The sequence below is a fragment of the Myxocyprinus asiaticus genome, chromosome 9 (genome assembly GCF_019703515.2).
Source record: "Myxocyprinus asiaticus isolate MX2 ecotype Aquarium Trade chromosome 9, UBuf_Myxa_2, whole genome shotgun sequence".
Taxonomy (NCBI): Eukaryota; Metazoa; Chordata; class Actinopteri; order Cypriniformes; family Catostomidae; genus Myxocyprinus; species Myxocyprinus asiaticus.
Genome location: NC_059352.1, coordinates 18389947 through 18403603, shown reverse-complemented (window position 1 = coordinate 18403603; position 13657 = coordinate 18389947). Strand labels below are relative to the sequence as shown.

The 13657-nt window shown below is 38.6% G+C and overlaps 1 protein-coding gene across 5 annotated transcripts in view; it reads left to right on the top strand.

Moving 5' to 3' along the window:
• LOC127446039 (E3 ubiquitin-protein ligase HERC2-like) overlaps positions 1-13387 on the top strand; it is a 112434-nt gene extending 99047 nt beyond the window's left edge. For 4 of the 5 annotated variants that reach the window (XM_051706654.1, XM_051706652.1, XM_051706653.1 and 1 more), the window contains 13 exons: positions 109-270; positions 353-444; positions 533-672; positions 933-1120; positions 1496-1693; positions 1828-1911; positions 2759-2900; positions 6469-6663; positions 6806-6918; positions 10495-10685; positions 11596-11701; positions 11823-12035; positions 12371-13387. In XM_051706654.1, coding sequence (XP_051562614.1) covers positions 109-270; positions 353-444; positions 533-672; positions 933-1120; positions 1496-1693; positions 1828-1911; positions 2759-2900; positions 6469-6663; positions 6806-6918; positions 10495-10685; positions 11596-11701; positions 11823-12035; positions 12371-12643 — 2097 coding nt within the window. In that variant the 3' untranslated portion in view covers positions 12644-13387. Of the gene's footprint in view, positions 1-108; positions 271-352; positions 445-532; positions 673-932; positions 1121-1495; positions 1694-1827; positions 1912-2758; positions 2901-6468; positions 6664-6805; positions 6919-10494; positions 10702-11595; positions 11702-11822; positions 12036-12370 lie in introns of those variants that run through there. The other variant, XR_007898090.1, reaches the window with a different exon arrangement.
• The last annotated feature ends 270 nt before the right edge of the window (positions 13388-13657 follow it).

The following is a 13657-nucleotide window of genomic DNA, read 5'->3' as shown; positions in this document are numbered from 1 at the left end:
TAAACAGCTGAGCTACTGTCACTAATGAAAAATGCAGTTCAATTAGTAGCAGTGCTGCTTGTAATTAGTTACTCCCCAAAACTGTTTAATCTGCTTGTGTGTCTACAGGTTGAGGCTCTGCAGGGTCATCGGGTGATAGACGTGGCGTGTGGCAGTGGTGATGCTCAGACCCTCTGTCTCACTGATGATGACATGGTGTGGTCATGGGGGGATGGAGACTATGGCAAACTGGGGAGAGGAGGAAGTGATGGATGTAAAGTGCCTATGAAGGTGAGACTGCTGCTTTACTTAAACTAGCATCAAAGGGTTAGTGCTTCAGATACGATTTATCTCATTTCTCTCTGTCTTTTAGATTGACTCTTTAACTGGATTGGGTGTAGTAAAAGTGGAGTGCGGCTCTCAGTTCTCTGTGGCTCTCACCAAGTCTGGTGCAGTTTACACATGGTAATCAATCTGACAATGTGGTAGTACATAAACTACATGTTTCCTCAAAATAAAGGATTAGATGTTTACTTTTTCTTGTGTGTTTTAGGGGGAAGGGTGATTACCACAGGTTAGGACATGGCTCGGATGATCATGTCCGCAGACCCCGGCAGGTCCAGGGTTTGCAAGGCAAGAAGGTCATCGCCATAGCAACAGGTTCTCTTCACTGTGTGTGCTGCACTGAAGATGGTAAGACATCTAGCACTTCTTTGTTTGTGATCTTTTCATTTATGTGCTTTCATTATTTAATGTTAGGCAGACATTTTGTAATGTCAATAAAAAGATTATAAAATGTATAGTATCAAATCATTGTAGCAATTTGAAGAATTTTAATTTCACAGCCTGTGTTTAACGTTTTCTGGCTATGTTTAAGTTTATAAGTAACAAAGATGTACTTAAGTTGTATTTTGGTGAAGTGTTTTACTAAAAGTGTGAATGTAAACACACAGGGGAAGTGTACACATGGGGTGACAATGACGAGGGTCAGCTCGGCGATGGGACCACCAATGCCATTCAGAGACCCAGGCTTGTGGCAGGTCTGCAGGGCAAAAAGATAAACAGGGTGGCCTGTGGCTCAGCACACACCCTGGCCTGGTCCACAAGCAAACCCACCAATGCTGGAAAACTTCCTGCTCAGGTATCACACCACCAGTTCTGCCTTTTTAAAGTGATAGTAAAATCTACATTCTGTTAACATTTACTTACCCTCTTGTTGTTCCACACCTGAACAACTTTCTCTCTTCTGTGCAACACAAAAGAATATAGTAGGCAGAATGTTAGCCTCAGTCACCATTCACTTTCATTGCATCTTTTCTCCATACAATAAAAGTGAATGGTGACTAAGGCTACCACTCTGCCTAACATCTCCATGAAAGAAAGTCATACAGGTTTGGAGCAGCATGAGGGTGAGCTATCCCTGTTAAAGGCAGAACTGGCAAATATTTCTTTAATATTTTTTGTGATTCATTTTTGGGTGAACTATACCTATAACTAAATGTGTTTGTGGATTTAGGTGCCTATGGAGTACAACCACCTGCAGGAGATCGCCATCATAGGCCTGAGGAACCGGCTCCTGCTGCTGCACCACATCTCTGAGCTCATCTGCCCCTGTATCCCCATGTTTGACCTGGAAGGACGACTGGGCGAGACGGGACATGGCCTCTCCGTTGGCTTCGACACACTTCGTGGAATCCTCATATCACAGGGCAAGGTGAGGATATGTGTGTATGGATACTACAGACATGATATTATTTGTATAACAACATTACTAAACATGATCACATGATGGCTTTTGTCTTAATGCAGATGTCTTCTGAACTTTCCTTTGTTTTTCTTTATCATTAGGAGGCAGCATTCCGTAAGGTGGTGCAGGCAACCATGGTTCGAGACAGACAACATGGGCCTGTGGTTGAGCTGAACAGGATACAGGTAAACTCGTATATGAAGAAAAAACAAATTGAATGCTAAAGTTTAATTAGCTGAAGTTTGAAATCTCAACTATTAGTTGGTCTGGCTACTGTTTAATCTCTGTTGATTGTCCTTCATAGGCAGCTCTCCAGATTTTGAGGCATAGCCTATGAACATGTCCACTTCTCGGTTTGCTTGATATCTTTTTCAGTTTTCAGTTGCATTACGCTTACATGTCGTCAAAAGTCTGGCGAGTAAAAACTAAAATTTACTAGCCAATGGTGATTCCTTTTTCAACTTGTCTGTAGAGGGTTGATCGACATGGACAGTTGTTGTATTATACGTTGCTTGCCAATTGCAATCACCTGGTTCCTGATTAAGCCTAAAAACTTTATCTGATCATCCTAATGAATTATTCAGTTTAATGTAAAAAAAAATAGCTAGTGGTCTGTGATCTTATTAGTGGTGCTTACTAAGGCAAGCATCAATATTACTGTTACTCATGGTGAGGGATTTGAACAAGCGATCAGACTTGAGCCATATCTAGGGACAATATCATAAACAGTTGTGGGTGGGCTCTTTTGACTTGGGCCAGTTAGCAACTGCTCACATTTTCTCCAGAAAAATAAAATACATTTTCTTCATTTTAGAATTATCCCATTTTTACTAATCACAGCAATTACTAATGCATGTCGTGCTCTTTTCTCAATGTTGGGTACAATACCTGTAAATGTCGATACAAAAGTTCTATTATTATATATTTGCCATATTTTGTATTTGATTATTTTAAGGCATTTATTTACTATTTTTTTTAATGAAAATTGGCAGAAAACAGCCCAAAATAATTTATCCCCACTGTCTCTCTCAGGTCAAGCGGTCTCGCAGCAAAGGAGGGCTGGCGGGGCCTGATGGCACGAAGTCAGTGTTCGGGCAGATGTGTGCTAAGATGAGCTCTTTCAGCCAAGATAGTCTTCTGCTGCCACACCGGGTGTGGAAGGTGAAGTTTGTGGGTGAGTTTCTATTGAAACATAAAGAGAGGGATAATTCTGTCTGTGTGAGATAGAGAAATTGTGAGGCAGGTAGGTCATGTGTTCTCCAAATTTCTAACTCTGTGGCTTTGCTCAGACAGGCAGCAATCATATGTTTAGTTTTTTGTAGTCTGAACAATAAAAAACCCCACTACAATCCAGTGTTTACAAAACCAATCCAAAACACATCCATATGTGTTTTGTAATTGGATTTAAATATATTCTCCTGAGACCCAATCTTGACTGCTGTGTGCATTTTCCATTTACGTTTTTGATTTGTAACTAATAGCACCTAATAAACAAGCAAAAATATACATACAAATAAATAAATTCTATTGCAAATCGTTTTCCTAAAAATATTGACAGCGGGATTAAGTTGTGAAATTTTAAATAATACAAAGCTATTTTTTATTATTTTATTTTTTTTATCAAATTGTTTATGTCTCCAGGAGTGTTGGTTATTTATGTTTTTGAGACGTTACAGATATTACAGCTGATTTTCTGTAAAGTCGAATAAATATTTCTAATGGTCAGCATCATCCAATCACTGCCAACCATGTTAAAAATAAAATTTAGCATTATAAATTCTGAATCTATGTACTGATAACCATTGTCCCATGTCTACCAAACATGTTTTGTGGTCCAAACATTATCTGCAGACTGAAACTGAACTTTTGGTCAGATTTTAGGAGTGAATGGACAAGGAACAGTTTGAAATGCACCTTATTTCCATCCTAACTCCATATAAAGCCTCTGAAAGCTAACTTTTTCAGCTTTTGAATGAACCCATTTATTCATGTGTACTAGGCATGTAGCAATACACAAATTTCACAATACGATGCATAGCCTCACGATACGATACAAGCACCCACAAATGTTTCGCTCAAACTTATTCAGGGATTCTACATAAATGTCTAAATGAAATCATAAATGCCACAAATGTATCTGACATTGGCAAGAAAAAGCAGAGCTCTAAGTAGCACTGCATTTATTTTGTTTGATTGTTGAGGAAAAACTAATATGAACTCACAATTTTCATGTTTTTCTTGAGAAAATAAGTTTGTCTACACTAGTCATTTATATTTGTATAGCACTTTTCGCAATACACATCATTTCAAAGCAGCTTTATAGAAAATCATGCCTTGTTGTCTGAAAGCACCCTGTGAACAAGCTGAAGTGACTGTAGCAAGGGAAAAAATCCTTACAATGTTATTTAATGGTGACAAAAAGGAGGACTCGAGTGGAACCTGACCTCTGTTTTTACGATAAATGTACATAATCCAATATTATTTAGCGGCTTGAGCAATAAACGATCGGCACACGTAATTTTTTTTGCCCTCTTCCCACATTTAATTTTGCATGCAAACTTTACCACTGTTATTACCGGCTTAAAACATGAGCGCAAATGTTGCTCTCAAAGCTGTTTACAGTCAAAAGCAGATAATTATGTAAGTCTCGTGTAATCGCAGGTTTCTTACGTTGTCGGTTTTTTGATTAAGCTGTTTTTTGATAGTTATGACTCATAACTTATGAGCGTCTTGCTTTGCATGTCATGCTCAGTGTTGGCTGTTAAACTCACTGCTGCTGTTTCTGCCTTACAAATCCACCGATTTGCGCGGTGAAGTCAGCGTGAATTAAACAACATGTTTAATGTACTGTAGCATCAGGACATGACACCATTGTTTGGCAGATTTGACACGCTGTACCGCTACAGTACAATCTACTTGCGGTTTGCCATCGATCTTCTCACCTATGTACTGTAAGTGTGTTGCCCTGTTTTCCTGTGAACGCTCAGCACCGGCTCTTTGTATCATACGATACATATGGTATTGTATACAGTTGAAGTCTGAAGTTTACATACACCTCAGCCAAATACATTTAAACTCAGTTTTTCACAATTCCTGAGATTTAATCGTAGAAAACAGTCCCTGTATTAGGTCAGTTAGGATCACTATTTTAAGAATGTGAAATGTCAGAATAATAGTAGAGAGAATTATTTATTTCAGCTTTTATTTCATCACATTCCCAGTGGGTCAGAAGTTTACTTACACTTTGTTAGTATTTGGTAACAATACCTTTAAATTGTTTAACTTGGGTCAAATGTTTTGGGTAGCCTTCCACAAGCTTCTCACAATAAGTTGCTGGAATTTTGGCCCATTCCTCCAGACAGAACTGGTGTAACTGAGTCCAGATTGTAGGCCTCCTTGCTCGCACATGCTTTTTCAGTTCTGCCCACAAATTTTCTATCGGATTGAGGTCAGGGCTTTGTGATGGCCACTCCAATACCTTGACTTTGTTTTCCTTTAGCCATTTTGCCACAAATTTGGAGGTATGCTTGAGGTCATTGTCCATTTGGAAGACCCATTTGCGACCAAGCTTTAATTTCATGGCTGATGTCTTAAGAAGTTGCTATCAAGATATCAATATATACACATAATTTTGCTTCCTTATGATGCCATCTATTTTGTGAAGTGCACCAGTCCCTCCTGCAGCAAAGCACCAACACAACATAATGCTGCCACCCCCATGCTTCACGGTTGGGATGGTGTTCTTCGGCTTGTAAGCCTCACCCTTTTTCCTCTAAACATAACGATGGTCATTATGGCCAAACAGTAAAATTTTTGTTTGATCAGACCAGAGGACATTTCTCCAAAAAGTAATGTCTTTGTCCCCATGTGCACTTGCAAACTGTAGTCTGGCTTTTGCAGTGGCTTCTTCCTTGCTGAGCAGCCTTTCAGATTATGTCAATATAGGATTCGTTTTACTGTGGATATAGACACTTGTCAACCTGTTTCCTCCAGCATCTTCACAAGGTCCTTTACTGTTGTTCTGGGGTTGATTTGGACTTTTCTCACCAAACAACGTTCATCTCTAGGAGACAGAATGCATCTCCTTCCTGAGAAGTATGATGGCTGTGTGGTCCCCTGGTGTTCATACTTGCGTACTATTGTTTGTATAGATGAATGTGGTACCTTCAGGTGTTTTTGAAATTGCTCCCAAGGATAAACCAGTCTTGTGGAGGTCCACAAATTTGTTTTTGACTCCAATTAGCCAATTAGCCTATCAGAAGCTAATTGCCTAAAGACTTGACATCATTTTCTGGAATTTTCCAAGCTGCTTAAAGGCACAGGTAACTTAGTGTATGTAAACTTCTGACCCACTTGAATTGTGATGTAGTCAATTAAAAGTGAAACAATCTGTCTTTAAACAATTGTTGGAAAAATTACTTGTGTCTTGCACAAAGTAGATGTCCTCAACGACTTGACAAAACTATCGTTTGCTAATATGAAATCTGTAGAGTGGTTAAATTTGTTTTAATGACTTCAACGTATGTGTATGTAAACTTCTGACTTCAGCTGTAGAATAGCATTGTATCGTACGATACAATATGATACAATATTTTTTTTTACACCCCTTATTTGTTTTTTTATCTATTTTTTTTTTTTCAATTTGTCTCAGTCTGACAGTGCAAGCGTCAATCTTAAAGATCTGATTTGAATACCAGATTGGATTTATGTGTAGTGTGAACAAAGCCTGTATGTGTTTGTAGGCGAATCAGTGGATGACTGTGGCGGAGGATACAGTGAATCTATCGCAGAGATGTGCGAGGAGCTTCAGAACGGACTCACTCCTCTACTCATTGTCACTCCTAATGGCCGAGATGAGTCGGGAGCCAACAGAGACTGTTTCCTGCTCAACCCTGCCGCCAAATCCTCTCTGCACATCAACATGTTCCGCTTCTTAGGTACCCAATCATGGCCCTGCTTGTGTATCCCACACTCAAAATACTTTCAAGACTTGATTAAACAGTCCATAGTTTCATCTTCAGCACTCTCCTCCATTAGGTCTTGATATACTGTACTTTGATGTTCTTTGTGTGTATATAGGGGTTCTCCTGGGCATAGCCATCCGTACAGGAAGTCCTCTGAGTCTGTACCTGGCTGAACCTGTTTGGAAGCAGCTTGCAGGCATGAATCTGACCATTGCTGATCTCAGTGAGGTAGGACTGTGTGTGTGTTTGGACACTGAAGCCAATATGAATGGCTGATGATTGTTTTTGCTTGCTTTTTTTTTTTTTTTTTTTTCATCTGAGACTAATTTTGGGGATTGTTAAAGATTTATTTCATTGTAGGGAACAACCAGCAGTCTTGGATTGCTTGGTGTGACATGCTCAATGACAGCCAATTAATTTTGTTGGCGATGACAAAGTTTTGACTCAGTAATTTTGGGTCACAGTTCTGTAGCATTACTGCTCTTACGATGGCCATCTAATTAAGATCCAATAGGAGCAAAGCAAATTCCTGACATGTGTTTTATGTTAATACTAGCCTACCTATATGATATTAAGTGTAAATTTTGCATTACCTTCACGTTGTGATCGTACTGTTAAAATGAACTCAGATTTGCTCTGAAGAATGAGCAGTCCACAAATTTCCATTTTTTTTCTTTTTTCTTTTTTTTTTCCTGTCAAAAGATTGCGAACATTAGCGCAAGAGCCAAATTGGATTTGTCAATAACAGACATGAAATTCCCAGTCAACCTTGTGAATAAAAGTGTACCATACAGTCTGACAGTTGATGTCACAAAGTTTGCCTATGCTTTACCCAAGATCTCATTGGGGTCATATCGTACAGAAGCAACAGTCATAAAGGACAGTGAAAGAAGTCGCACAGTGTCCACCAGGCTTAAAGGAATAGGTCACCAACAAATGAAAATTCTCTGATTATTCACTTACCCTGATGCCATCCCAGATGTGTATGACTGTCTTTCTTCAGCAGAACACAAATGAAGATTTTTTAGAAGATGATATAGCTCTGTCAGGTCCTTATAATGGAAGTGCATGGGTGCCAGTACTTTGACAGTCCAAAAGTCACATTTAGGCAGCATAAAAGTAATCCATGCGACTCCAGTCGATCAGTGAATGTCTTCTGAAGCGAATCGATAGGTTTATGTAAGTAACAAGTCGATAATTAAAACATTTTAACTTTAGATCGGGCTTCCAGGGCTCTGATGCTGTTGGAAATGGCCGAACTCTCCCCTGACGTTCGTTCTTCTGTTGTAAATAAGCGCTGCTTCTTAATTCTCACATGAACGTGCCGACACGCTTACGTCACGCTTCGCGTCAGCTGCTGGCAGGAAGTGCTCATTGTATATTGTTTACACAAATGTATCGGTTTGCTTCAGAAGACATTCATTGATAGACTGGAGTCATGTGGATTGCTTTTATGCTGCCTAAATATGACTTTTGAACCGTCAAAATGCTGGCACCCTTGTACTTGCATCATAAGCACCTGACAGAGCTCTAACTTCTTCTAAAAATCTTAATTTGTGTTCTGCTGAAGAAAGACAGTCAAACACATCTGGGAAAGTGAATTTTCATTTTTGGATGAACTATTCCTTTAAGAATATTTTTTTTTTTTCCAGGGCAATAAAAGAAATTAGTTTCAGGCAGTCATTCAGCGCTCCAGGATTACAGCTCATTGTAAAAGAGCTTGTTCTGTTTCACTCCATAGTATGAGTATGGTTGTAGTTTGAGCTTGTGCAAGGCCTCTTAAATCTGTTATATAATTAATGGAATGGGATCACATACCTTGTACATTCTTTACATTTGTACTGATGGAGGTCAGCTGACATGAATCGTAGTAATAAATATGTCACCTCTAATGCAGAAATAAGCCTCTTTCTCTAAAGCTGTGTGGTACATGTACTACACAGTGATGGGCAGTAGTATAAATAGCGAAGCTATTAGCTTAACTACATTTCTGAGTAGCGAGGTGGTAGTTTCGCTAGTTTTTAAATCAAGTAGCTTTTCAGTAGCGAAGCTATATTTTTGACTAGGTAGGAGCGTAGCGTTGAAAAAAGCTACATCATGCCTTGTACCCGGCGTTTACTATCGCCAGTTTTGAATCAAAACTAAAGATGTCTGATCACAAATTAATCGCTCATCTGAGTCAGTTCTTTAAAATGAATTGGTCACACATGATAGGAAAGCAGTCTGAATCGGTTCATGATTAAATCTGAATGCCTCAGGAAGCTCGCGCACATTCCTGAAACATTTGTGCGTGCTCTCACTTGCCAGTAAGCTCATGGAATATTTTAAAATACGGAAAATAAAAACAATGCTGGTTGCAGTGGATCTACAATCAATAGAAATGAAATCTGCAAATGCGTCCTATAGTTTGCCAGTGATGAAGAAGGTCTTTATAAAGTTCAACACATTTGCAGCTTGTAAACGACTTCTTCGGGTAAATACATTTTCCAACCAAAAGAGTATCAAAACACGTATTAGCCTTTTTTTTTTTTTTTTTTTTTAACATGCATATACCGGTACATATTGCACTAAACTGTAATATACTGTAACATGGCTTTGATAAACATCATGTGAATACGTCTTTTAGGTGCTTTGTCTATGACAGTATGCTCCGTGCATCTGCAGTTGAAAAAAATATGAAGTAGTTTAATGTAGCAAGCTGCTTTTTGTGTGTAGCTTGTAGTGTAACTTGCTACTTTCTCTGAAGTTTAGCTTTTAGCTTAGCTTAACAAATCTTTCTGTTGAGTAGTTTGTAGCTTAGCTTGCTACATTTTTTTGAATAGCTTGCCCAACACTGGTACTACAGTAATATTGCATCACATGCAATTTACCAACTTTTACCAGTGCTTTAAACCAGGGGTTCCCAACATTTTATGTCAACTAAATCCCTTTGAAAACCCCTGACCTAATTAAGTACCCCCTAAGATTTCTAGTAATAAATTCAATTGTGACATAGTCGTCAAGTGAGTGCGTGATGTGTATTCATGAATATGATGGCTCTCTCCTGCATTCACGCTGGGATCATGTGTTGCTGAGCTGTCTGCAGTGATGGCGTTTCACAGTGCAGGAGGTTTCATTCTCACAGAGCAGCTGTTGTTTTCTGCTTTTTGCCTGGAGATATCAGAAAGGTTAAAGCAAAGAATACCAAGCACAAGACAACATTGAGACACTGACCATGCACACATGCATTCATCCCTGTTTTATAGACAGTTGCACAGGTTTAGATTCTCTGAAGTGGTCATTTTTGAATGATTATTGAATAACCCGCCCAGCTAGTATTAACAGGATACCAACAGTTCAGTAGTCACAACCAATGCCAGTAAAACTGAAATGCCTTTAAACATTTTATTTAAAAGATTTGCATAAATATTCCAAACAAATCAAATCATTAGCATACAGTCTTCAAGCCAAAGTACTTCTAAAGTCTTCCAAAACCTATGGTGAAGCCTTTTATTTATTAGGTTAAATGACTGGATGCTTTAGGAAGGTTTACAAAGCAACACAAGCCTAAGCCCCAATAAGATTCACAACATAACACATTCAATCGAAACCACAGAGAAATTAGTAATTATTTTAATTGAGTTTGGTTTGGTTTTTTTTTTTTGTGTATGTTTTGTTTTTTGTTGTTTATTTTAGAACTTGACATGCCAACAGACAGCCCAAACCCAAATATTTTTTTAATTAATTTATTAATAAATAGTTTTAATTAGTTGCTTTTTCTGAGAATTGATTCTGACCCTCAACCATTTCTTTCTTGTATTTTAGGTGGACAAGGACTTTATCCCTGGTCTGATGTATATTAGAGATAACGAGGCATCTGCTGAGGAATTTGAAGCCATGCCTCTGCCCTTTACTGTGCCCAGTGCCTATGGACAGGAAGTGCAGCTCAGCTCCAAACACTCCCACATCAGTCTGGAGAACCGCAGTGAATATGTGCGCCTAGCAATAAGCTACAGGTGTGCCTACAGTGCTGTAAATAACAGTTTTCTTAAATCTAGACAGTGTCAACATTCAATCTTATTTACTTGACCTCCATTGCATTAATCATCTTCTCTTTATTCTGTGGTGGAAAGAATGGTTTTCTGGAAGGCATATTCTAACATTTTATCAAATGACTTACAGTGTTACAAGTAATACACATTACATAATCAGATTACCTTATAGAAGTAACAAGTGAAGTAGCATGTAATTTTCTGAATTTACACTGTAATATCCAAGTAACTATTTCAAATAAGTTAGTAAATAAGTAACACATTAATTTTCTATTTATTTGAAGGTGCACTAAGTAACTTTTGTCTTTGTGTCGTCTTGGACTTACACTGACACCTAGCGGCTTGGATGCAGCTTCATTTAAAATTAATAGTTTTCAGGTTTAGATGCCATTATAGAAATTTAGTATTCACAATCAGCCATGATTACTTTTATCAATGAGTGAAAGTGTCAAATAACAGGACAGTTACTGAGATTAAGCGAGTAGTATTCGGCTGGTCATGTGATTCTAACATGGCAGCCCCCATGTGCGGACCCTCTCCATGTAGAATAAAACAGCTTTTATAAGGTTACTGATATGAGTGTAGTCTTCATTTTAATGTGAGTGGTCATGATTTCCCACACATATTGCAAAATTACAATACATGAGTTACATTTTTTTAATGAGGAAAAAATTACTGAGTGCACCTTTAATGTATTTACTATAGTTCACACTTATGCAACATTATGTTACCGACCCATCCCTTGAACTCAGTTCATGAATGATGTGGATATTACTGGTATGTTTATCTGTAAGTTTGCACTGTGGAATCCAATATGTGTGTTCCATCATGTGTGTATGTCCATATGATCACACATGTTCTTTTGTTCTTCCAGACTGCATGAATTTGATGAGCAGGTATCTGCAGTGAGGGAGGGTATGGCACGTGTGGTGCCTGTGCCTCTTCTCTCTCTCTTCACCGGCTATGAGCTGGAGACCATGGTGGGTGCTCTCACCATCACCGACGTGAATGCACACTGAGCATATATGTTGTCTTCATGAATATGTTTCAGGGTTCTCAAAGCCACTTTTTTGGACACCACTCTGTTTGTGTGTTGTTTAGGTATGTGGAAGCCCAGACATCCCACTGCACCTGCTCAAATCAGTGGCCACTTACAAAGGTGTGGAGCCCACCTCTCCTCTCATCCAGTGGTTCTGGGAGGTGATGGAGTCTTTCTCCAACACTGAACGCTCCCTCTTCCTCAGGTTTGTCTGGGGACGCACACGCCTCCCCAGGACCATTGCAGATTTCCGTGGACGGGACTTTGTGGTGCAGGTAAAGAACTTGTGACTCTATCTCAAAATGTCTGTCAAAGATAGCTCACCCACTTCTGTGAAATGGCTATTAACTGGGGAAGGTAACATTTTCAGGAAATTATCATTTCAGAGACAACATGATAGTGAGTAGGGAATTTTAATTTTGGGGTGAACTGTCCCTGTAAATGTCTCAGTACAAAGATGCAAACTTTGTTGTCTTTTTTTCACAGGAACGTTATTGCTATATTTAATCATATTCAAACTCTTACTCTCTCTTAAGGTTATATACAGGAAGGAAAGTTTATTATCTTTATTCTTAGAAGTGCTCATTCAGTTTCTGCTCTATTTGACCAGGTGCTGGATAAATACAACCCACCTGACCACTTCCTCCCCGAGTCCTACACCTGTTTCTTCTTGCTTAAGCTACCACGCTACTCCTGTAAGCTGGTGCTGGAGGAGAAGCTCAAGTATGCCATCCACTTCTGCAAGTCCATCGACACAGACGACTACGCGCGCATCGCTCTAAGCGGAGAGCCCGCCGCAGATGACAGCAGTGACGACTCAGATAATGAGGACGCTGACTCGTTTGCATCCGACTCCACACAGGATTACCTGACTGGGCACTGAACTCTAACCCCATGGTTAAACCCCCATTGTCTCAAACACACACACACACACACTAAAATGGTGTGGTGAGTTGTACGAAGTCTTCAAAATAAGCTGCCAAGATAAAAGAAGTAAAAAAAAAAACACTGAACTGAAGATGGCTGTTTTAACCTCACTTATTAATGTGTATAGATACAAATACAACTAAATGAAGAGAAATACGTGTATATCATTATGTGCAGTTAGCTTTAAAGCACTATTAAGCTGATGAAAAGCAAATTAGATAGATTTTTTTTTTATCTTTGTTGTGAAGAGAACCAGGCCGACTGGAGAAACAGCACATCTCTGTGTTAGACATTGTGTTCACGTTTTATTACAGAGGATGGACCGTTTAGCCTAGCACTGTGGTAGATGACTCCTGACAGGTGTTTCTGTGATCACATCAGCTTTATTATGTGTTAAATGGGTAGTATTATGAACAGTGGCTCCACCTCTTTATTTGAAAATGGCAGTGTTTCTTTATAAGAACCTTTTTTTAACTTTGCGAGGGTCATTAGTTTTCTCTTTTTTGATGAGTAGAAGCCTGATCAGGGGTTGTTTTTAGGCCGTCGGTCACTGTATCCTCGCCCCCTCCTATACGTGTCTGCACTGTTTTCTCTATAGAATGTATATAATTTGATTGTGCCATCTGTTTATGAGCCGTCTGTTTTCATGTTATAAATAAATGTTCATTTCTGTTAATAAATTTAAACCAAAAGTTCTCTAGTAAGTTTTTCATATTTTTGTTAAATAGCTACATTTTTTTTTTTTTTTTTTTTTTTTGAATTTACATATAATTATACATTTTTAGTGTGTTTGTAGAGTATATGTTTATAACAGTTAATTGTATTCAAATCAGGGTTTCCATACTGGCCAATTCAGATAATTAAAATAAAAACGCTAATGTTGGCCAAAACTATACAGTGGGGGACATAAGTATTGAACGCGTCAACATTTTTTTTCAGTAAATATATTTTTAATGAGGCTATTCACATG